The sequence below is a fragment of the Amphiura filiformis genome, chromosome 17, assembly GCF_039555335.1.
Source record: "Amphiura filiformis chromosome 17, Afil_fr2py, whole genome shotgun sequence".
Lineage (NCBI taxonomy): Eukaryota > Metazoa > Echinodermata > Ophiuroidea > Amphilepidida > Amphiuridae > Amphiura > Amphiura filiformis.
The window spans coordinates 40202411-40229230 of NC_092644.1; the positions used below are offsets into that span (position 1 = coordinate 40202411).

Below are 26820 nucleotides of genomic sequence, written 5' to 3' on the forward strand. Positions count from 1 at the left end.
AACCAAATCGCCCACATGCCAATTCGAACCCTGTATATTGATGTACAAAAAAAGTTGGCCAAATTTAACTATTTCGTGATTTTCTCCATAACCGTTGTTTTTACACCAAATCTGTATATTTAGATGAATTGATGTCTTGCATTCGGTCACAAACCAATTCGTTGTACTTTGTGCAATAACCCTCTATCTTTTAAACCAAATATCCTAAAGAGTCGTGCGATGTCGAACTTTTCCTCTGGTCATAAAGAACAAAACATGTCAGCGGCGTATCTGTACGTAGCCGCAGTTTGTAACCCCCACAACACGGGCTTCCGGTCCTAGGAAATGGAATATTACTGATAAATATATAAAGATGGCAAAATCAGTAAACCAGTTTAAGTTACAAATAAAGAAAAGTCTAATAAAAATTACATCTAATATTTAGGGATTATTTAATGACCTCACCCATCCCCCCATCTCCACTCCAACTATCAATTTCTTGTGTGGACTGTGGAATATCTATATGAAATGTTATAAATATTTATATATTGGAGTATTTCTTTGCATGTTCTTCTCCTCTTTCTTTTTTCTTTTATTTGTTAACTTTGTGTTATTGTATGTTGTAACTTAAGGCAGTGTAAGGGGGTGCTCGCTTCAGGCCTTTGGGCCTTTTGAGCATCTCCTCATTCAAATGTTGTGTCTTTTATATTTTGTATGTTGATTTGAATGAAAATAAAATGATGATGTATGATGATGATGATGATGATGTACATCATTTCCTACAGAGTCGTGAGATATGTCAAACTTTTCCCTTGGTCATAAGGAACAAAAAAGTCAGTGGTCGCATATCTGTAGGATCAGTGAGATATAGGCCTAGTCACTTTTTTTTTTTTAATTTTGTGCACTTAACCCTCTATCTTTTTAACCAAATATCCTCGAGTCGTGCCAAATGTCGAATTTTCCCTCTGGTCATAAGGGGAAAAAAGTCAGTGGTCGCATATCTGTAGGATCATCGGTTAATGAGATATAGTCACTTTTTTGTACGTTGTGCACTTAACCCTCTTTTTTTTTTTTACTTCTGGATATCGTTTGGAGTCAAATGATTTTTCATTTTAAAGCTTATGATATATTTTCTAAACACGAAATAAAACAAAATTGACCGCGAGCCGACTTTACAGCTGTTTCGAGATGGACGGTCACATTATATTCATTAACATATTAAGGGCTGGGGTATGAACGTTTGGACAGTGTTTATTTTGGGACATTAGAGCAGCTCAGACATATCGAATTGCATTCTGAATACGAAGAATGTCATTTTGATATCAAATAATTTTGATTTTTTGAAATTCGCAATTTAATACACATTTTAAAAATTGATATTTTTGATATTTAAAAGTACTTGAAGTAAACTTTATAAATCTGATGATTTATACTTAAAGTGTATGTAGGTGGGATGAAAAGCCGATGATCAATTGAAAATTTTGACCTTTCGTATAGAAGATATGGATTTTTTTTCCCAAAACACCAAAAAAATTAGGTCTTTTTGGGAAAAAATCCATATCTTCAATATGAAAGGTAAAATTTTTCAATTGACCGTCGGCTTTTCCTCCTGCTACATACACTTTAAGAATATATCATTAGATTTATATAATTTACTTCGAGGACTGTTATATATCAAAATTTGAAAAATATCAAATTTTTATAATTTGTCATAAAATTTGTATTATATTATGATTTTCAAAAATGAAAATTATTTGATATCAGAAAGACATGCTTCGTATTCAGAATGCAATTCGATAGGTCTGAGGTGCTCTCATGTCCCACAAAAATACTGTCGAAAAGCAATAAACGCTCATTTTAAATCCCTTAAATCGTTTATCCCTTTTGGTCAATATCGAATTGGTTTGTGGCTGACTTAGCTTGGGGCCAAATGCATGAATTGGCATATGGCCAAGTCAACTGTGGACGAATTGATTTGGCCGAATCGATCTGCTTCCATGCTGACCAGGAAGTGCCGAAAAATTACGTACTTTTACAAGGCAAAAAGCAACTTTTCTAGGCATTGTTGACATGGTGCCTTCGCCCAAAAAGGTTTCCTACTATAAAGACCTAACTTTTGAGATGGTTTGTATGTTTGAAGGTGCAAAATTAACAATAAGCTTAAAATCATGGTCCGGTTTACCGCCGAGTTTTGCAAGTCATCATCAACCACTTTCTTGATAGTAATACGCTGTTTTACTTAGCCTATATCTGGTGGCAGCAGCATTTTTCTGATAATACACGGGGGGAACTGACGGTGTCCACATCTTTTTTTTTTTCTTTCTTTCTTTTCAGTTTTTGTATTTTATCAGTAGGCCTACTTAGAGCTGGTGGGGAGAGAAAGCATTAAAATACATTCAGGAAAAAATACAACTCGAACCAAAGATGAAGGCTCCATTTCAAAATCAAAATTACAAAAAACAAAAAAACACCAGACAATGAGCAGGTTCAAAGACCCACAGAAGGAAGATGACAAAACAGAGTCCTGACCCTATCCGAATCCTATTTTGACCTTTACACAAATAAACCACCAGCCCCCTTCTTCATCACATACAATATTTTTATAAAAACATCCAGCAGGTCCAGTGTTAATTAAACAAAAATCTTTTTGTATTGCGCTGGTATAGGAGTTGCAAGGGCCTGATACTTTGCTGATATCGAATGATGAAATTCGCCATCTTCCTCCTGTGAAAAAATTTGAAGAATAGAAGGCTGACGTTGCGCCAAGTGTATAATTAGGCCTATTTAATGATAAAATGAACTACCACTAAATGTTCTTGTCAGTGCTGCAGTGCAAAACTTCTCTTTAACATTACATTAAAATAATAGTTACATTGTAAATTGGAACTGACACCAATTTTTTTCAGGAATACTTGTTATATTTCCATTGGACTAAAAAACGGGGTCCCACAACAACCAAGAGCGTATCCACGATTTGGCGAAGTACGTCTTGTTACTATCGTTCAAACCGTAAGGAAGGTCCTGCTGCACTGACAGGCCCGGGAATATTTAGCAGACGTTCTTTAATTTCTTTAGTTTCAAATTTTCTGTGGTTTTAAGTTCTTAATTTTTTTAGATTTTGGTGTCATATCTAAGAACGTTGAAAATTCCTATAAAATATAATCAAATATACTCCATTGTACAGAATTGTATAGTTTAAGGTATTGTATAATGACCAGATCGCGTGAGATATATCTCACGGGTCATTAGATCCCCAGATTTGATTTGATCATTATAACAATAATGAACATATTTTGTATTATTGTTCCTAAAACCAATGACCGTGAAACCAGGACAAATGAATAGGGCCTACGGCCAAAAGTTTGCAGTATTTTGGACCCTTGATTTTGGAGGTCAATTCAAAACTTAATGGTCAGCAAGTTGGGAAAGCAAACCATTGTGTTTGGAAGATGATTCAGCAGATATTAAGGGGATGTGCAATAATATTGAGCCTCTGGAGGGCAAAATTTCCAAACAACGTGCCAAAAATGTTGCGTTCCCCGGACCCTGCACATGCCAATTTTTGGGATCCCAATTTGCAAACCTTTAATGGTCTAGATAATCATAGGCCTATTGCAAGTACAACAAGCATAACAAGCAGGTAAATTTGCATATTTAAGCGTTTCCCTACTGAATTCCTAAGCCTTTATAAAGCGCTCTATTTTAAAGACGCCCATGAATGTATATCAAAAATCGATTGCTCTCCCTCTCAGCTTGTCAAAATTTCTTGCAGCCCCACTTTCGGATGACCAAACATTTCTTGCCCCCAGTTTACCCTCCACCATGGCTCACAATTATTGCATATCCCCGAAAATCTGTCAAACTTTTGTTCCTATTCACCTCCTGTCCCTATTTACACCGGTTTGCGGTACCCATGGTTACTTTTGTTACTGATTATACAAGTCATATTAATCATTCCTTTGAATATTTAGCATTATGAAATTCAGATAAGCTTGCTGCTTTGTGTCTTACATGTATATCCATTGACTTTTCTGTAGAACTGGTTTGCGTGAGTGATATCTAGGGGCGCACCAAGCCAGAGGTGCAAAATTTCCCAATCGTCCCGCTGACACGCTGCTAAAATTATGGTACGCCCGCTGTTCATCGGGTTTTAAAAAACGCATCGAGTTTAAATAAAACGCACCGAGTTTAAAAAACACCTATCGAGTTAAAAACACACATATCAAGTTTAAAAAAAAACGCTCGTCGAGTTTAAAAAACACATGTCGAGTTAAAAAAAACACACACCGAGAAGCGCCACCTAGAGTTTATGTTAGACCATTATATCTTGGGATGGGCTTCTTCTACAAACAAAATCAGACATTAATCCTAACCGTACCGTATACTACAAAATACTACTTGATATATGCCCGGGATATATGCGCTGTTCGTGCATGCATCCCACGTGGTGTGATGACGCAATCGCCCTAAGTGATATATAGGCACGGATTCGCTGGCCAGCGAAGCCCAAGACCCGTGGCAAGGTGTCGCCGACCGTGTGCTTGGCATGCGAGGGGTCTCGGGTTCGAATCCCACCCAGAGCAAACAACTTCTTTCCTTCTTTTCTCTCTTTATTCCTTCCTTCTTAAACTTGGTGCAAATCATCCTTGCTATAAGGGGAGCATGAAAATGTCAACCTGAGGTTACCCAAGGTCAAAGATCAAATGAGGTCACATGGTAAACTTGACCCGATTGGGCTTAAACTTGGTGCAAAGCATCGAAGGAATCATGAAAGTCAACCCGATGTCACCGGAGGTCAAAGGTCACATGAGGTCAAATGTTAAAATGGGCCCGATTGGGCCCGATTGATATGCGGGCGCATGATCAAAATGATCAAAGGTCAAATGAGGTCAATCAGAAGCCACTACCTGATATTTGTGACTCTTGAGCTACAGTTGTTCTAGTTAATATTATTATCACCATTGTCCCTAACCCTCTAGTACAGTGTCAACTGTTTCGCCATAGATTATTGTTATTAAGATTTCTTTTGTTATTCGCGCTAATCTTTATAAATAATTGAGAGCCCTATAAATGTTGGCACTCTCTCACGGGGGAGGGGGACGGGAGGGGGAGGATACTGGTCATTGACAAGGGGGTATCATGCGTGGCCATGGAGTTTCAAAAAGCACCCTAAACAAGTATTTGCAAGGACTGAAAATACACCCCTAAAGAAGTATAACAAGCGTAATTTCCTATCCTAATCAAGTACTGGTCTTCTGACCCCTAAACAAGTAAAAAACACCCTATGCAAGCATTTCTTTTGATACTACTTAACTAAGCCCCATTTTCATTGCTTTCTTTAATAGTAACTCCGAATGGCTCCTTGGAGATTGAGATGGTGATGCTTCCAGAGCAGAATGTTTTGACAGCATTTTTGTTGGCCCTATTAAAGTTTTACGATTTATTATTCTCCTCTCTTAATATTATTATATACCTACAAATCATGGTTCAAAGTGAAACAAAAATCATGAAATAATGTTCCGATTTTTTTATTTTTTAAGGCCGGCCTACCTTGCGAAAAGGTGAGAAGTGCATACAAATTTTAATTCAGTAAAAAAATTTTAAATGTCAGTAAAATATAATGACTGATGCAAGGTGCTCTTTCAAATTCAGCCAAGATTTGCAGGATTCATAAATGAATATGAGACTATGACTGTAGAATTTTGATACTGATCCAAAAACGCATTTTGTGTCAATTCTGCACCACATTCATCTTACCTTTATCCATTTGATGTTTTCATAATTGATTTAAATGTTTAAATTGTGTTTTTAAAATAAAATCAAGATCACATATTGGGTCAAAAATCTGATGTTTTTGGCGATAATGCATCTATTTATATGGGCACAGTCACGACAGCCATTTTGGATACACGGTCACAGGCCAGATCGATCCTCTTCCGTAGATTTGTGGTGAAATAATTGTATACAACATTAAAATTAGCTTGAAAAATCTGTATTTTTAAGTTAGAAAATTCAAATAATAGTAACCATTTTAAAATGTAATAATAAACTCTTCTTAGGGATTTATAAAGGATAATTGAAACTCTTCCATTAAAATCAGAGTGTCCACGTGCATATACATTTAATATGTACTGCATGTGTACATTACCATTCGAGTCCCCGCCCGCCACCGTGTGTTGCGCCCTTGGGCAAGGCGCCTTGCCTCATCCCACCCAGGTGCAATGGGAAGCTGTTAGGGGTAGTCACAGTCATTGTACTGATGAACCCTGCGCCATTTGTAGGCAGCAAACGTGGTTCCGACATATTCTAATAACGGCGGAATAAATGTAAAGCACTTTGAGGCTGTTTACGACATAAAGCGCTATATAAATATCTACATTTTTACATTTGAATGTTGTAGGGTTGTAGCATTCAATGGGTTAATGGAAAAATATTACCAGAGCAAAGCCCGGGAGCAAAGCTGGCCAAGTCGGCAATCTTTTAGGATTTAAAGAGACAAAACAGAGAACTACACAGTCGAATCTGAGGATAAATATGAAGGCCGTGAAACTAATGAAGAACTGGAGTCTGGACGGACCCTAAATACGTAAATCTGTTATGTAAAAGATGCCTTCTCTGATTTCCGTGTTTTCACGATACGTACGTACAGTGCCTGGTCGTGAAAATAGACCCTTTTACGTGATTTTTTGGCCACGCATGATACCCCCTTGTCAATGACCACTCGGGCCCCCGGGTACTCTCTCCGACTAAAATCGCGCAATTATGCAACTACAAGTACTTTTTTCATTGTATCTTAATATGACTTAAACAATAGCATACTTGAAAATGATTAATTTAGACTTCAACACTACTTGTTTATTTCGCTTACCGGGATTGCACAAAACCAAGATTTACACAGTGAGAGTGGTCAAATTACATTTGGTCACAAATGGATTGCAATCATTACATAAATCATTTCTGAAGGTACATGTAGTATTCACAGGTATTTATTTATATTAAGATTTTTGATATGTGAGTCTGTCTCTTCGCCCTTATTCTCGGAACTGACAGGTCGCATATGGCCCTCAAATTTGGTTTGTATGTAAAAATTGGTCTGCCATAACAACGCATTTGTTAGTTCATCCAAGGTCAAAGGTCAGGTCAAATTTAAAGTAGCTCTAATCGGCTGTATCTCGGGAAAAACAATCCCCGGCGCAAAGGTCATATGAGGTCAAAGGTCAGGTCAAATTCACAGTTACTCCCATTAGGCTGTAACTTGGGGAATATAATTATAATCCCTGACACTTGGGGAGTTTAAAACCATAAAGGTCATCCGAGGTTAAAGGTCAGGTTTTAATAATTATCATCACCGTTTGCCATATTTACTAACCACTCCGCGGTTTACTAACCGCTCCCGTTTACTCAACTATCGGGGACCCGCGCGAAGCCAAGCGCGGGACTCCCGCTAGTTGAAAAAAATAGAAATGTAAAATCATAATTTATTTTTGTCCATTCTACATTTTATCATTTTCTTGTAGTTAACAAATTGGATGACATGGGACCTTTCCGGATTTTTGCGCTAGCCTGCTTCCGTCAATTTGGAGTCGGTGCATCTCGTTTTGAGGAGCCCATTAGTAAGGAAAGCACATATCTGATCGAGGAATTAGCCAACCTTAAAGGCAAAGCTGTCGACCTTACTTGGTATTTCAATAATGCCGTATTGAACATCATCGCTAAAGTCGTTTTTGGAACCCGATTTGAACTTTCCGACGAGCGCATGCATCGGCTTACGAGTCTTTTGAATCGTCTAAATGAACTGTTAGGGGCCCGGGGGGGGGGTACTCAAGTTTGGTTTTGGTAGGGACGTGCCGCTGAGAATTTGAAAGTGGACCCATAAATATACCAATTTTTCAAGAAATTTGGACCCATTGATATACCAAAAGTCAAAATTTTCGGCCGAATTTAACCCAAATTGTCCTAGTTTTTACCAATTTTCCGAAAATTTTGAAAATTTGTGCTAAATTAACGAAAAATTGGGCTATTTTCCGAAAAAATTGAGAAAATTTTGAAAAAGGACCCATTCATATACCAAAATAGGCTTTGAAAAAGGGTCATTGATATACCAAGAGGCTGAAAATGCTACCCATATTTGCGGCACGTCCCCGTATGGTCATTTGTACTGAGACCCCCCCCCCCCGGGGTTAGGGGCAGGTGGCTTGGAAATATTTATCCCAATCAACATCCCAAGTAAAGCGAAGCAAGAATTGAACAAAGTTGTTGATGAGCTACTGGCATTCATAAACGGCATGATTGAAAGTCATCGTAAAAACTTTGACACGGATAACTTGAATGACTTGATAGATTTGTGGTTGAATGAGATAAGACTTCACAAATCCGATGCCGATGGTCCTAATTCTTTCCGAAATCCAGATAATATGGCCGGACAAATGTTACTTCTCTTCTTAGGGGGGACAGACCCAACTTCAAATACACTTCGATGGGGCAGTCAATACCTTGTCCGATACCCGAAGGTACAGGATCGCATACATCGCGAAATCGATACGGTAGTCGGTCGTAACCGGTTACCAAAGCTGGATGATAAATTGAATCTCCCTTACACACAAGCCGTCATTGAAGAGCTTCATCGAATCATTTCACTTTTCCCTTTGGCTGCGTTTCATGTAGCAGGGGACACGACAACTTTCCGTGGCTACACCATTCCGAAGAATAGCGTGGTGATTTCTAACTTGTATGCAGTGATGCACAGCCCTGAAATATGGGGAGACCCAGAAGAGTTCAGACCAGAACGCTTTTTGGACGATAAGGGTAACTGTCGAGGAACTGATGAAGTAATTCCATTTGGAATAGGTATGTAGGCCTATAGTAAGGGGGCTGTCATTTTCTTTAGAATTTTCTTTAGAAAATTTCTTTTGAATATACTGGGGGGTAATTGAATTTATATACGAAAAATGGGGGGTAGGGTCGGGGGGGTTATAAAATATTAAGGGCTGATGACATCAAGATACATTAACCAAGAGGGAATGCTATGATGTTCATTAACTCTTACAAGACCACAGTAACGTAGCCAGAGGATGGCAGATTATGATAATATATTAAATGAGACATTTCGTTATTCCCCCTCCATCCGGGACAAATGCACGACCGAGCCTGTGCCCTGTCTGAACAATCAGTCTAACAGTAAATGTTTCCAAATATGAAAAGTGTGGACCTTCTTGATAAGTGTCAGCTCATTTAGTCATTGTCCACACATTCAGTGAACAAGTGTCATATTCCTTTATTTGGCTACACCCTACGTATAGTGTCCTCACTTCAGATGTGACATAAGATGTGAAAAGATGTGGGGATATACAAAACACACCCATTATATAACATTATGGAGTAATATTTATAATATACCATAATGTACCATAATATAACATTATATTAACATTTTCGATTATAGGTCGCCGTATGTGTCTTGGAGAAGCTCTCGCGACACAAGAACTCTTCATCTTCTTTACCCATCTTCTGCATCAGTTCAAGTTTGAGAAGACATCTGAGGACGCACCGATGCCTACCTTGAAACCAATTGACGGAGTTGTCACTCATCCTGAAAAGTACAAACTTAGGGCCATTAAACGTGATTAAATAAATATGGTATCTTCTCTCTGGGTCCATTATCAAAGACAGGCTTTGTGGAATATTTCTTATTTCCTAAATAGCCGCTATCCTTGTTACTCCAGTACACTTTCTGTAATCATAACATGAATCGTGAAGGATTTGACAAACAAAACTTTACCAAGGGAGTGTTCAGAAATAATACCTTGGTGGGGGGGGGGGGGGGAAAATATTTTTAACGCCACTTAGTGAACCCAAAACTTTGACCCCACCTAAAGGAGGATTTCGTGATGCTAGCATCCTCTTTTTATGACATTTTCCAGTAGATATCCACGATAAAAGCTTATTCCCAAAATTCCAGTTGATTCCGATTTTGCGGTTGCGAGTTATGCATGATTATGTACACTGCTCCATAGGCCACTGTTGTTATTTTGTTCTGATATACCAGAACGAAATTCAAATTTGGCGATATTTTTGCTAAAAGATTTAATCTGCAAGAAGTTTTGGGTACATAAACATTTTGTAGCAAGAGGTCTCTTTTTGTGTGGAGAAAAATGGGGGATGAGGCTGTGGATCACGAAATGCCCTTTAAATGGACCAAAAACTTTTTGACCACCACCATTATTAGGAACAAAACTATTTTGATCCCCCCATTATAATGTACCATTCTACATCAAAGGACAGAGGAAACACACGAACTCTCTCCACGGGGGTGTCGAGTGCAGACGACCGAGTTTCAATTTTTTTTAATTCAAAAAATGTCAGAATTGTGAATTTTCATGACCATGGCATCTGCATAATTGCATTAAAATGAGTACAAATAAGCCTAGTATTGGTTCCGTGGTTCTTAAGGGGGAATATGCCTTTGCAAGGGCTTAAATAAGAAATGATATATTTATAGAAAGGGAAACATTGCCTTTCTTTTGCTTTTTGTTTAACATCAATCGGAGCTTCTGTTCAAAAGTTATGGTCAAAAATGTAACTTCGTAAATTAGAATCTCTTATGTATTTCATTGTTTTTCAACCTGCGATATTTCTTATGTATTCTATTGTTTTCTCAAGCTGCGATATTTGATTTTTCCACTTTAAAAATGTATATCTCAAAAACTAATCAAGCTTTTAGTTTCAAATTTCAGAAATATTTGTGAACATTCAAGTACTTATTTTTCACCAAATATTTAAATAAAATAGTGTTTCTAAACTATGGAGATAATTAAAAAATGGTGTTTCTATACATAATTGCCGATATCTCAGAAGTGAATTTTAACGACGCGTCATCGCTACGCGCAGGATTTCTCAAAAACGATATGCCCTATGGAGATGGGATAAAAAGCAAATTAAAACATATTAATTAGGCTATAAAATGAACTAAAAACTTTCCATTAGTCCCATAGGAACCCATTTGAGGGGGGTTCATTGGTCCACAGGTGGCAAAAATAATTATTTTTTTACTTTTTAGGACAATGACCACCCAAAAAATAGGTTCCTATAGGACTAATGGAAAGTTTTTAGTGTAAATGTTCCAGTATTAAACCAGAACAAAAGTACATTTGAGCCAGTGTTAAAATTGTCTTGTCTATAACTTAATTTTGAGGTTTGTGTCAGTTCTTTCTGGTCAGCTCTTTAAATCTCTAAAAGCTGCAATCTTCTTTAGTGTTGGCAATTTTTACAATAATGTTTCATGTAGTACAGATTATTAATTTATTATCACTGATATATAGTAACTAAATTATGTTGCATTACAATTATAGGCGGAGGAAGCTTGGAGAACCGGGGTACACGTCCCCCCCTAATTTTTCCATGGAGGACATCCACTGAAAATCCTAATAGAAGAAAAAATAAAGCAATAATAAAAAAATTGCCACATTCAACTTTTCTTAGCACATCGAAAAGCACCATATTTTGGGCCCAAATGGGGTAAAATTACAAAATTTTGCACTTCGCGATCATGCGAACTGGTCCCTCAATTAGCAAAACACACCATTTCGGCAGCCCTTGAATTAACCCACAGCACCCATGGCATTTTACCGTGGGTGCCCGACCCCACTGCCGTAATGCCCTCTAAATATGTCCTTTAGGCTAATGAAAGTCTATTCCTTGTTTCCCGTTACCCTACTCCGCTCAAAACCAAATGCTGGCAAAATATTTCATTATTTTGAATAAAATGTTGATTTCTAAGAAACTTTAACATATCAATAAATAATTGTGGTTTTAATTATATCATAAATCTCTTTCTGTTGATTTTCAGGGATTTTCTTTGCAGTAGGAGCATGGTATATGGTTAATAATGAATTAATAATGAATACCTACTCAATTCTCTGGCCCGCACTTTTTGATCTGCTCTGATTTCATCCCGTAAAAAATATTGTGAAACTTCTGAAAATAGTTGCACAATCACCTTCATGTGCTTGTAAACTACATTCGTAAACTACAAACTATGATTTATCACATCTATACATGGGTAGTTATTGGTATGGGTAGTTATTGGTTTACACCTGTAACAGATGCAATAATGAAATAGTATAAAATAATGAATAATGAAAAATGAAATGGTCACCTACACAGTCATGAAAAAGTGTGTAACGGGAAACAATGAATTGACTATCATTGGCCTTACCCAAGGCAGTCACTTGCCGTCCCCTCTAATGAAGTTGCTGTCTTTGCCCCAGCCCTGCCCCTTCATTTTAAAATCATCTATCTATGTTTGTTTGTGTGTGTTTTCTTCCCTTTTGAGCAATTGCCTTGGTGCCCTTCTCAAATTTTCAACAGTTGCCATGATGCCCTCTTGAAATATTACAAAATGCTGTGCTGCCTTGCCTTTTCAGTGAAAATCCAAGGCAAATTAATAATTGCAACATGCCCTAAAAAGTTGCCGTGCCCCTTCAGATCCTTCATTCGAGGGCTGAATGCCATGGGTACAATTTCATTGCACATGAATACAAATGTTAGTATCATTAATGTTTCCTCTGCTATTTAATTTAGAATGGTACATTATGATGGGGGGGGTCAAAATAGTTTTGAACCTATATGAGGGGGGGGTCAAAAAGTTTTAGGTCCATTAAGAGGGGGGGTCGAAAAAGGTTTTGGTTCGCGAAGAGGGGGGGGGGGGTTAAAAATAATTTCGACATGAAAAAAATATTTTCCAGCCCCCCACCAAAGTATTTCTGAACACTCCCTTAGGGATTTTGCCCGTTCAAAATTCCGTTTAAAATTGAAAGTCCATAGTCGATTTTTAACCTGGAATTTCGCGATTAATAAACTGGCAGATTCTAAAATCAGAATTGTTCAGTATTGAAGTGCCAATACAATTATGACATTATGATATGTTGCATTCATAATATAAGCCTACGTACACTTTACTTTTACTGTCACTAATATAATTATATAAATTTTTTCATAACAATTTTATACTAGTATTTTGATGTAATAAATATCAGTATAATTTCGAGTTCAACTGAATGCTTTCATCATGATTAACATTAATAACATGCTTTTATTTATCAAAAATCGACTATGGCATAGTCTAGTCGCGCATATATTCCCCTACTATCAAGGATTCCACTCTCCAAGATTGAGCCCAATCGGACAAAGTTTGAAATTTGACACCCTCCGTGATGACCTTTAACCCTTAACCTCGGTTGACCTCAATTTTAATTCGCGCATATATTCCCCTCGTATCAAGGATTCCACCCACCAAGTTTGAACCCGATCGGACAAAGTTTGAAATTTGAACCCTCCGTAATGACCTTTGACCTCGGTTGACCTCAATTTTATTTCGCGCATATATTCCCCTCCTATCAAGGATTCCACCCACCAAGTTTGAGCCCGATCGGGCAAAGTTTGAAATTTGAACCCTCCGTAATGACCTTTGATCTCGGTTGACCTCAATTTTAATTCGCGCATATATTCCCCTCGTATCAAGGATTCCACCCACCAAGTTTGAACCCGATCGGACAAAGTTTGAAATTTGAACCCTCCGTAATGACCTTTGACCTCGGTTGACCTCAATTTTATTTCGCGCATATATTCCCTCCTATCAAGGATTCCACCCACCAAGTTTGAGTCCGATCGGGCAAAGTTTGAAATTTGAACCCTCCGTAATGACCTTTGATCTCGGTTGACCTCAATTTTATTTCGCGCATATATTCCCTCCTATCAAGGATTCCACCCACCAAGTTTGAGCCCAATCGGACAAAGTTTGAAATTTGAACCCTCCGTAATGACCTTTGACCTTGGTTGACCTCAATGTTATTTCGCGCATTTATTCCCCTCGTATCAAGGATTCCACCCACCAAGTTTGAGCCCGATTGGACAAAGTTTGAAATCTGACCACTCCGTAATGACCTTTGACCTCGGTTGACATCGATTTTATTTCGCCCATATATTCTTCTTGTATTATTAAAGGACTCCACTCACCAAGTTTGGGCCCGATCGGACAAAGTTTGAAATTTTGACCTTTGACCTTGACCTCCGATGACCTTCAAAACCACCCGGTCAACATGCTTTTCCCGATACCTATCCACATCCGAAATATCGGATCGATGCGTCGAAGCACGGCGAAACGCATAGCCGGAAAGGCAAACAACAGGACACACTTCGCTCAATATTTTAGTATAGTAGATAGATAGATTATTAGTATTTTATTATTATTATCATCAAAATATGTTAAACATACGTAATATACCCAAGATTCAATTTATATCGGGATATAAAACTTAATTCTTGGGTCATTTTTGATAGATAGATAGATAGATAGATAGCCTATAATATAGTATTGATAATTGTGCTTGATCTTTCATTACATCACTTGTTCCCTCAGCTGCAGACAAAATTCATTCATTAAAAATATCCGCCATCACCCACATCGTGAGGGGAGGGAAGAAAATGGAGGACAAAATTTTGATTTTGAAGCCATTTTTCAAACGTCACCACGGTCAAGGTCAAGTCACATATTGGGGTGGGTTTGTGTATGTGACGTGTGTGTGGGTCTATACGTCACATTATTTCCTCTATGTATCCCCGGGGGTGGGGAAAGTCATTAATGTAACCGTACAAAAGATGACTACCCGGTCCCCTTCTCGTTTCTCTGAGGGTGGGGCTCTTAATCGTCATTAAATGGTACAGAACGACAGATCATATAGAGTACTCATTTATGCATTACGTTGCACTATTAAGGGAGCTCAATTATGACCCTACCCTCAGATATGTGAGGAGGGGGGCCGGGAGATCATCTTTTGTGCGGTTACATTAATGACTTTCCCCACCCCGGGGATACATTGAGGGCATCTTATACCCACATCACATACACAAACCCATCTCAATGTGACTTGACCTTGACCGTGGTGACGTTTGAAAAATGGCTCCAAAATCGAAATTTTAGCCTCTATTTCCCCCCTCCCCTCAAGATGTGGGTGATAGCGGATATTTGTAATGAGTGAATTTTGTTTACAACCTGGGGAACAAGTTATGTTATGAAAGATCAAGCACAATTATCAATAATATTATCATCATATCCAATGTTTTCAAAAATGCTGATTATATTCAACTGATCTTTTAATTCTTTTGCGGAGTGTATATCTAATATCCGTTTTTCAAATTTCTGAACAATTGATGTATCAGCTTTAAATTATAACTTTTTATATTACTTTACTTATATATACTTTACATATTATATTTACATTTCCAACAAACCATAGACAATATCCACAAAGAAACATATCCATTCCTTATAATCAATTCAAAATGTAATATACCTTATTATTGGATATGACTATAAAATACACATTCCGGTACATGTACTTAAACATTTATATGTCACCTTCATAACCAACGCTCTGCAGGGTCCATTGTTCTATTGTTTCCGATTAGAGCGCTGACATATTGGAAAAGGTTGCCAATCAATATTCATGAGAGTGTACAATATACACTGTACATTCAACGTCCAGTTTTCGAAATTGGGTGACTTGTGTTTGGCAGGTGTGAAATACATCTGACTGGACGTTTTAATTAGGTAACGAATAAAGGCATTGACATCATCAAATGGCTGCCCAGTGCTGTTTATGTGTTTAGTTATTATATAGGCCTACTGTCTGTTCAATTAGCTTAGATTCTTGAATTTTTAAGATATTTGAAAAAATTAAAAAATGCTGCCAAAGTCATCAAAGAAAAGTGTTAGCACAGCCTTAGACCCAACGTGATTTATACTTTTCAAATTCCCAAGTTCAATTTAAAACACGATTTCTTTTCAATTTTGCTTCATTTTAGGCAGTTACTTGGGTCCACCCAAAGGGTTCGCGACCTCTTTACAAATCGAGTGGGACGGTCCATTCTCAACTTAGGGCATAGACCCTATCCAATATAGCAAAACAACCTGTTCACCAATCTGTCCTGTCATTTCAATAGAGGCCTTGCATGTGACGTATCATCCCGTAAATATGGCGGACTACTCAAATGCATTCAACAAAAGCATGATTGCAATCTACCGTGACAGTTCGTCTCACACACATAACCCTGCACTACGATCAAATAGGTTGATGACAACATTTGATTGAATGAACTGCACTCCGCCATAACTACGGTGAAGGACACCGGTTCAAATCCTTTGTTTGGAGCCAGTCGATAAAATGATGCAGGGCCTCTATTGTTATACCGTTCCGGTTATTGGATAGGTTCTATAGGTGATGATGGTCCACCGGTTTTGTTACACGAAATTATATGGCGCGATTACGTTTTATGCATAACATTATTCTGAGCATTATTTTTCCTAAACATTTTTTTCCATCTTATTTCAACTGGTTTACAATGTAAATTGAGTTTTGTTTAATACCATCATTCCTTCCCAAGAATCAGCATTCGCTTGACATTTTCAGATACAGTGAAAAAAAAAAAATTGCTTTCTGTAACCTGATTATTTTGAATAATATTTTCTTGTACAAAAGTTCTTTTGTCCTTCTCATAGTTTGTATTCAACAAACAAAACGAAATAACTAATTGAACATAAATGTGTAGTTTTATAATAGGCCTAAATGCCTACACCTTCTCAGATCCATTCGCAAAATAAATTCGCAAAGGAAATAAATAAATAAATAAGTAAATAAATAAATAAATAAATAAATAAATAAATAAATAAATAAATAAATAAATAAATAAATAAATAAATAAATAAATAAATAAATACGCAAGGCATGTATTTATATAAGCTGGGTCTATTTTAGAAAACTTGCATGTAGTTCATATAAGGTAATGTTTCAACAGTAGGATTTTAACACAAATCTGAAATAGGCCTACTGACAAATATAGCTATTTTGCTGGACAATTCTTGATGCGGATGGTCGAATAAATACTATCTCAGCGCATTGTGACATATCGTCCGGCGTCCCCATTGCTCTAAATGGATTGATTCAAAAAGTTTATGGTACCCGACGTTCTACGGCTTGTTTTGAAAATATCGCGGGAAAAGACCAAAATTGAAAAGAAATGGGGTTTTAAATTGAACTTTAGAATTTGAAAAGTATAAATCACGTTAGGTCTAAGGCTGTGCTAACACTTTTCTTTGATGACTTTGACCGCAATTTTGTATTTTGTCAAATATCTTAAAAATTCAAGAATCTAAGCTAATTGAACAGACAGTAATAATAATTATTGAATGTATTCATCATTCCTTTCTTTTCCCTTTTCTTTACTTATTCTTTCCTATGTCTACACTCTATCACTCCCTCGCTCTCCTTGTCCCCTCTCACCCTCCCTCTCTCATTCCCATCATTTTCCTTATGATATTTCAATTTATCTATTGTTTTTATTAGGCCTATATCTTTTCATTTCTCCCTTCCTCCAGCCCTCTCTCATTATCCATATCCCCTCCTCCCCTCTTCCTCCCCCCTCCCCTCCCAAGACTTCTCACAGGGGTGAATCTGCCCTTCCCAACCCCCTCCCCTCTTTGGGTACGCCATTATTTCTATACCAATCTCCTTCTTAAAATAAAATTAAATGGAAATTTCTTAAAAACAACCTTTATAGGCCTATACTTATACTTGCTTGTATACGTATAGTGATTACCATTATAGTGTAATATAGATATGTGGAAATGGCAGTCTTCATACATTCTAATGTGTAATCGATCAGCAAGAGCATTCAATTTATTTAAACGAAGCGCCTAATTTCAGGTGGGCGGTAAAGATGATTGCATCGACAGCTAAAGCCTCCTTTATAGATTTCAGACCACACAAGCACACATTTGGGATACGTGGGTACAATGGTACACATGACTGCCCTTACACATGACTGTATTGTGGTCACTTATTGATACTCGTCTGTTGTGTAGAGCGTTAATATGATGCCGGATCAGTGACCGATTTAATGGCGGAACCCCTTTGTTTGAAACAATGGTACCACTTTTATGAATAGCCTGTCGCAACTTCTAATCGGCATCAAACGAACAAAGCATTATATAATCTATTGAAAGCTCTTTGTTCATAACACCTATAATAGCATCGTATGATCTGTTTCAATATTTCTGTTAAGTGGTCTTGTTGTAGGATTAGCATTGTTATCTAAATGTTTATATTCATATATTCGGTATTGATTAAAAAAGTCACTAAAATAACACTTGTTCAGATTCGTTTTTTTTTTGTTTTCTGTGCCAATGCATTCATAGAATAGAATAACTATGTTCCAACAACCCCCTCCAGAACACAGAGTGTCATCGCCCCGATATCTTCATGGCAGAAATCGCCATGGTAGGTTGAATCCACAGCCACGCATGGCCATTTTGTTCCGATCTGTTCAATAGTTTTGAGATGCAAAATGGGCTGAGGGACATCCGACTAAGGCTATTGACAATAACCCGGTGACTGACCTCTCCGTGTGTGAGTGAGCATGGTATGCGCCATGAGGTAATCTGCTTTTAGACTGCCTCCACGAGTCGCCTACGCTGCGCTATAGTTCGGCACATATAAAATCTGAATTTTTGTCAGTTTTTGAACTCAATACGCACGGTTCTTTCGCAATACGCAAGCTAACGACTATCATATCCTTTCCACACATATATTCAAGTGCAAGGAAAACAATATGGTTTCTTTAGAATAAAAAAATACGGGAGATATTCATCATTTTCTATCCCGGTATCCAAAGATTTATCGTCTGAATATCAAATCGTGCATATCACATTCGCGTGTATCGATCCCGGGTATTGATTTTAGTGTCTCTGCTGTACCAAGTAATTATTAACCAGGCGATGTCGGTGTGCAACATGATATACCATTACCTAAAAATGCAATAGTAACGAAAATATGAGCTGAAATCCAATCTGCACGGACCAATAAATCAAATGAACCTTGTTGCCAATTTTTCTGATGGGGTTAAAGCAATATGTGATTTGTATAAAGAATAGATTCCTATTTAAATGTTAGTTTTCAAAGATATATACTGATTACATTGTTCCCTTTTGTTCGAGCCAAACATTATGAGGTAAAACGAAGAAAATTACTATTTCATTCCAGCACTTACAATGCATGTAGCAGCTCGCCGTTCGTATTATGAGCATGAATATTGGCGTATTTTTACACAGCTACGTCGAACAAGCGAGCCGCCATCTTGAATTTGACCCCCATTGTCAGCATGGTCCATTTGATTCAGTGGTCCACGGAGATTGGATTCCAGTTCAAAGACCAACAAACCCCATACCCCCAAGGCCCCATACTTACAGGGTATCAATGAAAGAACTGCAATATGCGGAATTCTGCGAAATTGTTGAGTATTTTAACACATTGTGCAGGGGGTAAGCATGGGACCCAACAATCATACGATAAAAAATTCAAATTATGCCGAATAGTGGATGACACCATGATAATAATTATGGTCAAACAATAGGATACCAGATTTATTCTCGTTTGATGACTCTAATTTTGTATGTTTCTGGGTGTGAGATTACCCCGTCAATGGGTATCAAAGTAGGCATCGGTGCGTCCTCAGATGTCTTTTCAAACTTGAACTGATGCAGGAGATGGGTAAAGAAGATGAAGAGTTCTTGTCTGGCGAGAGCTTCTCCAAGACAATTTCGGCGTCCTACAAAGGAAATAATAAAACACGTATTATATCATTATTAGAAATGTTCTTTATATTTTATGTCCTAGAGTAGGTGTTAATTTTATATCTGATTTGGATGTCACATGGAAATTTCAAAGATAAATATGATTTCAATTGAAATTTCTTAAAGTATCTGAGTGTGGTAAATATTATTTCAAAGGCTTTTTAAAAGTCCGCTATTTGAAAGTAAACACATCCGTGAGCTACAGCTGATGTCCTAACTTAGGAATGCCAAGAAAGTTACCTCATTTGCATATCAATTATTAATTTGTCATACAGCTCAACAGATGTAAGGAGATTCTGTTTATTACAAATAACTTTCATTTGATCATAAAAAGACCAAATTTTTAATAAAAGCGCGTGCATAACAGTAGGCTGCATAACAGCTTTTAGGTTGAACAGCGCTCTCACACCCAATTCATTGATGTTAACACTGGGTAGTAGCCATTACTGCCAGTAGACAGGAAGTCTAGAAAGTTGACCTCAACGCTGCAGGTGGTCTTCCTGTGCTTTTGAATGGGACAGCAGTAACCTTGGCCAATTTTTAGACCAAAATTTTGGATTTTTCAGATTTTTTTCCAAGTTTGTGATAGCTTAACAAGACTATCCGTCGATGGATTTTTATTTCCGTTGGTAAATATTTTCTGAATTAAGTTTTTCATAACATATTAAAAAGACAGAGACCCCTGGTTTATAATAAATTAGCTAGGTAAGTTTTGAGTAACCTTGGTGAAAATTATCAAAAAAGTGCCTATTCATTTGTGTGTGTACGGTCCATCACCTGTCACTTGGTAGTTTGTAACATGTCTAATGGCGCTGCCCATGGCCACTCGATGAATTGTTTAATTCGAATTAATCAATTCGATATTATAGACTGATAAAAAAGACACAATTCTGGTTAAAAAAATGGTCACCAAAGTGGTAAATTATCAATACAAACCACCAAACATTGTAAATATAGCAACAATATTCAAAATAATGTAAAAGGGTGGTAAAAACGGACCTGCTTCTACGTCGTTTTTTGGCCCGCGTCATCTACCTTTTCAACCGATATTTTTGTAAGGTGGATGAGCGGCTTTAAATAAGACCCTCATCCAAACTTTGTGAAACATCACTCTTTTGCCTATGCCTATTACAATCATGTAAAAATCAGAATTTTGACAAAACTTGAGAGAGTCCTGTTCGGCAAATATTACAATAATTATGGCTTTACGGATGCTGCCAATTTATCATAACAATCCACTTTTCTGTGTTATACAATGAGTGGACGACTGGACGTGACAGTGCATACAGGTTAGGTGTCTGTGAAAAGATTCTTCCGAAATGTTGACTACACTACCGCAGCTTCTAAAATATTACTTAATTGAAAGGGAACAAAACTCCTCCCCAAGAAGCTTGGTATTTACTTGCATGACCTACCTACTCCAAATGGAATTAATTCATCTGCTTCAAGATGGTTGCCTTCATCGTCCAAAAACCGTTCAGGTCTAAACTCTTCTGGATCTTCCCATATTTCAGGGCTGTGCATCACTGCATACAAGTTAGAAATCACTATGCAATTCTTCGGGATGGTGTAGCCACGGAAAGTTGTGGTGTCCGCTGCTACATGAAAATCTGACAGCGGTGCCAGTGAAATGATTCGATGAAGTTCCGCAATAACGGCTTGTGTGTAAGGCAGATTCGGTTTATCGTCCAACTTTGGTAATCTATTACGACCGACAACCGTATCGATTTCGCGATGTATGCGATCCTGTACATTGGGGTATCGGACAAGGTATTGACTGCCCCATCGAAGTGTAGCTGAAGTCGTGTCAGTTCCCGCTAGGAAAAGAAGGAAGATTTGTCCTGCCATATTATCTGGATGGAGGAAAGAATTAGGATCGTCGGATTTGTGAAGTCGTATCTCATTCAACCACGTATCGATTAGGTCATTTAAGTTATTGGGGTCGAAGTTTTCACGGTGACTTTCAATCATGGTGTTTATGAATTCGTGCAGCTCGTCACAAGCTTTGTCCATCTCCTGCTTCGCTATACTTGGGATGCTAATTGGTATAAAAAATTCCAAGCCACCCGCTCCCGCAAGGTTATTATAACGATTCAAAAGATTCGTCAGCCGATGAATGCGTTCGTCGGAAAGTTCAAATCGAGTTCCAAAAACAACTTTACAGATGATGTTTGATACGGCATTATTGAAATGCCAAGTAAGATCTACAGCTTTGCCTCTAAGGTTGGCTAACTCCTCGATCAGATATGTGCTTTCATTACCAATGGGCTCCTCAAAACGAGATGTGCCGACTCCAAATTTTCGGAAGCACGTCAAAGCAAAAGTTCGAAATGGTCCCATGTCATCCCATCTGATCCCTACAGGAAAGATTAGAAGAAAGGGACATTTTTATATTTTGAAACTGCTGATTTTGGTTAAACATGAAAGGAAAATTTGAACACTATTAACATGATTAAAATTAAGATTTAATTTAAAACTGGTCAACCAGACATACCTATTTTTGACGGACGCACCGACGTTGCGACTGAAACCTTCAGTCTTCAGTTGGGTTGTGATGCAAATGACCTTGAGTACCGGACACTTCCGGTATTGATGACAATCGACGAGGAATGTCCTTTATGATTCGGTCCCAGCCGTGTGACAGCTTGGCCCGGACGCCTCCTCCACGGTTGAGTGATGGTTGCTCGGCCCTCACCTAGATGGCCTCTTTCACGCCACGCTCAAACCACCGCTGAAATCCGGACATTCTTGGTGTCAAAATGGTGTCCGCTGGCTTTCAGATGAAGAAAAACTGCGGAGTCGTTTCCACTAGAGCTGGCCCTGCGATGTTGTTGCATGTGATTGTGAAGAGGTTGGGCGCTTTCTCCTATATAAGAGTCCTGACAATCTTGCTCTCCAGAACAGCGTACCCCGTAGACCACTCCACTAATCCTTCCCTTGGGTTGTTTGTCCTTGGGATGTACTAAGGACTGGCGGATAGTATTTGTGGGTTTAAAGTGGGTGGTAATCCCGTGGTCGCAATAAATTCTTTTGAGTTTTTCAGATAAGTCACCGTGGTATGGGATGGTTGTCCGTCGGTTCGTCCGTTAAAATAGGTATGTCTGGTTGACCAGATTTAAATTAATTCTTAATTTCAACATACCCAGTTGAATGAAAGTCTACACAGTTTGATTAACATGTTAGTGTGGTGCATAACGATGATGATAGCGCCTCACGGACAAATAGTAACTACATGTAGAAGCTTGTAGAGCGGTTATCGCACCATAGGTGAACCATGGGGCTTCGGCAATGTATTGTGGTATACCACTGTCATCCGGGCGGTCATACCTTGTTGGGTTTTCGAGATATACCTTGTTGGAATTTATGAAACGGACTCAAATAGGATATTGACCCGAGGAATGTTCTTATTATTTCTTATTATATTCTTTACTGTTTTCTTTTTCATTTGACACCACTCAGGAATCATGCGTCCTGGGGATTTCGAAATATGAAATGGACCCAAAATAGAAATATTGACCCGGGTCTTAGGGGTAGTGCAATAATTATTGGCCAGGCAAAGGGTGGGGGGGGATTGGAGGCAAGCATTTTTGGTAGGTTGAAAGGGGCGAGTTAAGTAAGAAGTAAGTAAGTACTGAGTAAGTAAGTAAGTAAGTAAGTAAGTAAGTAAGTAAGTAAGTAAGTAAGTAAGTAAGTAAGTAAGTAAGTAAGTAAGTAAGTAAGTAAAGTAAGTAAGTAAGTATAGTATACACTATAGGCTGATACCATTTCATGTTTCAGCAAAACCCTAAATTGCCACCCACAGCTACTTACATGTCCTGCCAATAGCCTTGATTATCATCTCAGCGCTACCTCTATCACTTAGTTTCGTATCTTGAAATGCCTCACGTATTGCTTTATAGTCATTCAGAACCACGACCGGTATCCCAAGTGCCGTGAACGAAAATACTTGTCCATATTTGTTACCAAGTTTCACCAGAAACTTGTAGAGTGATTCGCCTTTGTAGAGAGCGTAGGCGATGTTTGGTGCAAATCCGATGTAAGGGATTGGAGTCCATGGTCCTGGCGGCAAGTTTCTCTTTTTGGAGAGAAAGAAGAAAACAGCCGCAACAATGATGACCAGAAGTAAAATATGAGTGAAAGATGATCCTGAAATCATAGGTAACACAATTGAATTTGCTGTCATTTTGAATCAGATTGCTAGATTGAATCAGACGTGACTATAGTCAACATTGCCTACTCACAACCTGTAAACGGAATGACGTATAATTATGAAAACAAGATAAATGGTTCATTAGGTCAAATGCTATATAAATAAATACAGGGTGACCCATAAAAAACGTGTTTTTATGAGCCCTGTGGGAGGGTAAAATGGGGGGAGGGCATTATTTTATGGCGAGCCAAAGGGGGAGGTCATTTTGGCAAGCCGGGGAGGGGGCAATTTTGGTACACATTCATGGTGCGCCTTTTAAAATGGCTTAGGAAAACAGTACGGAAACGCTTAAATATGCAACATAATGTAGACTATTTTAAGGGCTCGGATAGCAACGTTTGTACAGTATTTTTTCTTGGACATAAGAGCACACCAAGGCCCAAAAATAGTGGAAAATTTCCTCCCAGCTATATGGTGCAATAATTATGTGTACAACCGGTGTGGTGAATTATAGGGGGGGGGGCAAAGATTTTTTGGCAGGCCAAAATAAATCAACATTATTTGATATCGAAAGGACATCCCTAGTATTCAGAATGCAATTCGATATGTCTGATGTGCTCCCACGTCCCAGAAAAAATACTATGCAAACGTTGCTATCCGAGCCTTTAAGGTTTGCGGGCATCTATGGATTAATTTTCAATTTTTAAAAAAATACAAAATCAGAACTTTTTTTGTAACAGGTGATGCGCATTGCATAGGAAATTTCTGAAAATTTCAAAACTGACATTCAATTTTTTATACTTATCTATAACTCTATAACACCGTAAAATCCACTAAATTTTTAATGTTAATTTTGCCCGGGGGTGGGCACTCGTATATAAAAGCGACTAGAATTCATATTCATACCTATGAAATTCATAGGTGGCGGAAGTGGGGGGAGGGGAACGGGGGATGATGGGGGGGGGTACCAGCCAGCTGTCCAATACCTTAAATAAAAAAAACACCCCAAAACAAGGTTACAATACCTTAAATCAAGTACAAAAATTAAACTACAACTTAAACGACAATTTGAAAAGATGAGTCTTTAAGCATATTTTAAAGTTCTGCCGAGAAGTAGTGCTGCGAATGTCTGCAGGCAGAGCATTCCAGGTCTAGTAGGTGCAGCTACACTGAACGATCTGCTGCCATGTGACTGTTCTTTGAATATCTTGTACCGTAAAACCTCGTCTACAAGCATAGTGTTTTTGATGAAAGCTTACTTAATACGAAACAAGCGGGAAGATACTAATACAATAGGTTGGTCTTACAATAATACTTGTTTGTATAATGTTTGGATCTGTAATTTATTTGCTCAAACTCCATAATGGCACCTGGATTAATGTAGCTTTAATGAGAAGCACTATGCTTGTAGACTAGGTTTTACGGTATATCATATCAATCTATCAAGTCGACACTTTTCAGACAACGGAACTTTTCAGCTTCCCTATTGTAACGTCCCATGTTTGGCAGGCAAATCCCACTGAGTGGTACCCAACTACCCATTGCTTTTAACAAAGCAACATCACTCTAAAATCAACTTCAACTGGTAGTATTCACTTTTATAGAATTTCGTATCAATTTGTGAAAATACAGCCATTCTAACACTGTCCAAAATCAACAATAGCTATTGAACATAACATCACAAAAGAAATGCTCAAATAATTAATTACGTTTTTCGTGATTTATCTTGATATCGACTGCATCTTCAGTTTCTAAAATGAAGGCGTGTTTTGGATCGACAACTGTGAAGAGACCTCGCTCGTTTTGGAACTCTTCATAGTCTGGGGTTGTCTGTTCCTGTTATTAAGAAAAGAAGTAAGTATATAATCGGATAGAAGTTACTGCCCCAGGGTCCAATTTGATTAGTTTTTGAATATTGAGTTATATGCGTTATACGGGCTATGCGTTTTGTAAACATGATAAATATGACCTTCAAATAATCTATCTAATCGACTAGACAATGAGCAATCACAATCTGCTCTTGGACTTTATGATCCATACTTTGTCATGGACTATCAATCTCAAGTTAAAGCACAGCTTTGTTTTTCCTCATTTGTTTGCTTTTCTTATTTGGACTTAGTTTATACGAAGGTCATTCAAAAGGTTCTACCTCCATCATAACATCTCTGTTATCGTATGTGCCAGGATATTGAAATTACCCATATTTATACTCTTACATCTACGCTATAAAATAAAAGTTATTTGATAAAAACTAAAGCCAAAAGTTTAGTAAGCATCATATTGTTGCACTGGATAATCTCCATAAGAATGTTTTCAAGATGTGGTTGTCCAACTGCTTACTCAGAATAAATAGTTGGTCCTATTTGAGCTCTCTGACATGCATTGGGACTTCAAAACAAAATGAAACATGTTTTATATGAGAAGAAAACATTGAATGGTTCAACATACACAAAAATGTTAGAGAAATTGGCCAAAATTTGACTAAACCACGTTTAAGGGTAATTCGTAATTACGTCCTATTTTAAGCAATTGATTCATCTTGACGTGGAAATAAGATGAAAAATTTGTTAATAACCTTGTATAATACTCATAAGATACAAAAACTGTGCATAAGACTTATTTGATTTTAACTTATGAACCAATTAATATGACTTGAACCAATAAAGTGCACACCCTAAAGTGCACACCCGATCGAAGTCAAAAACCCGATAGAAAATGGTCAATACGAAGGCTATTCTAAACATGTATCGGTTTTGATGTGCAAAAGACATGATACCCAGTAAAACTGTACTATCTGCAAACATTAGATATTGATTAAATTATTTGAAGGAAAATAAACCAATTTAATAATTTTCAAAAATAAATCTGTAATGATTTCTACATAAATGTTGGCAACCTTTTTAATCAAAATTGGCCTCTCTCTTCAGACCGTTTCCGACCTACCAAATCTATATTTGTAACCAAGATTTAAGAGTAGGTATGTCACAGTGGCTGCTCAATTATTATG

General features: G+C 37.7%; 2 protein-coding genes across 2 annotated transcripts; one reads left to right on the top strand and one right to left on the bottom strand.

Moving 5' to 3' along the window:
* The first annotated feature begins 8088 nt into the window (after nt 1–8088).
* LOC140138436 (methyl farnesoate epoxidase-like) lies at nt 8089–10293 on the top strand. Its single transcript, XM_072160331.1, has 2 exons — nt 8089–8826; nt 9422–10293. Exons 1-2 carry the CDS (start codon nt 8265–8267, stop codon nt 9604–9606), a joined length of 747 nt encoding a protein of 248 aa, XP_072016432.1. The 5' UTR covers nt 8089–8264; the 3' UTR covers nt 9607–10293.
* An 8970-nt stretch (nt 10294–19263) lies between these two features.
* On the bottom strand, nt 19264–23906 carry LOC140137787 (cytochrome P450 2A10-like). The gene is made up of 3 exons (XM_072159555.1): nt 23474–23906; nt 21079–22020; nt 19264–19638 (listed from the first exon to the last, which is right to left on the bottom strand). Exons 1-3 carry the CDS (start codon nt 23844–23846, stop codon nt 19454–19456), a joined length of 1500 nt encoding a protein of 499 aa, XP_072015656.1. The 5' UTR covers nt 23847–23906; the 3' UTR covers nt 19264–19453.
* Nucleotides 23907–26820: the final 2914 nt, after the last annotated feature.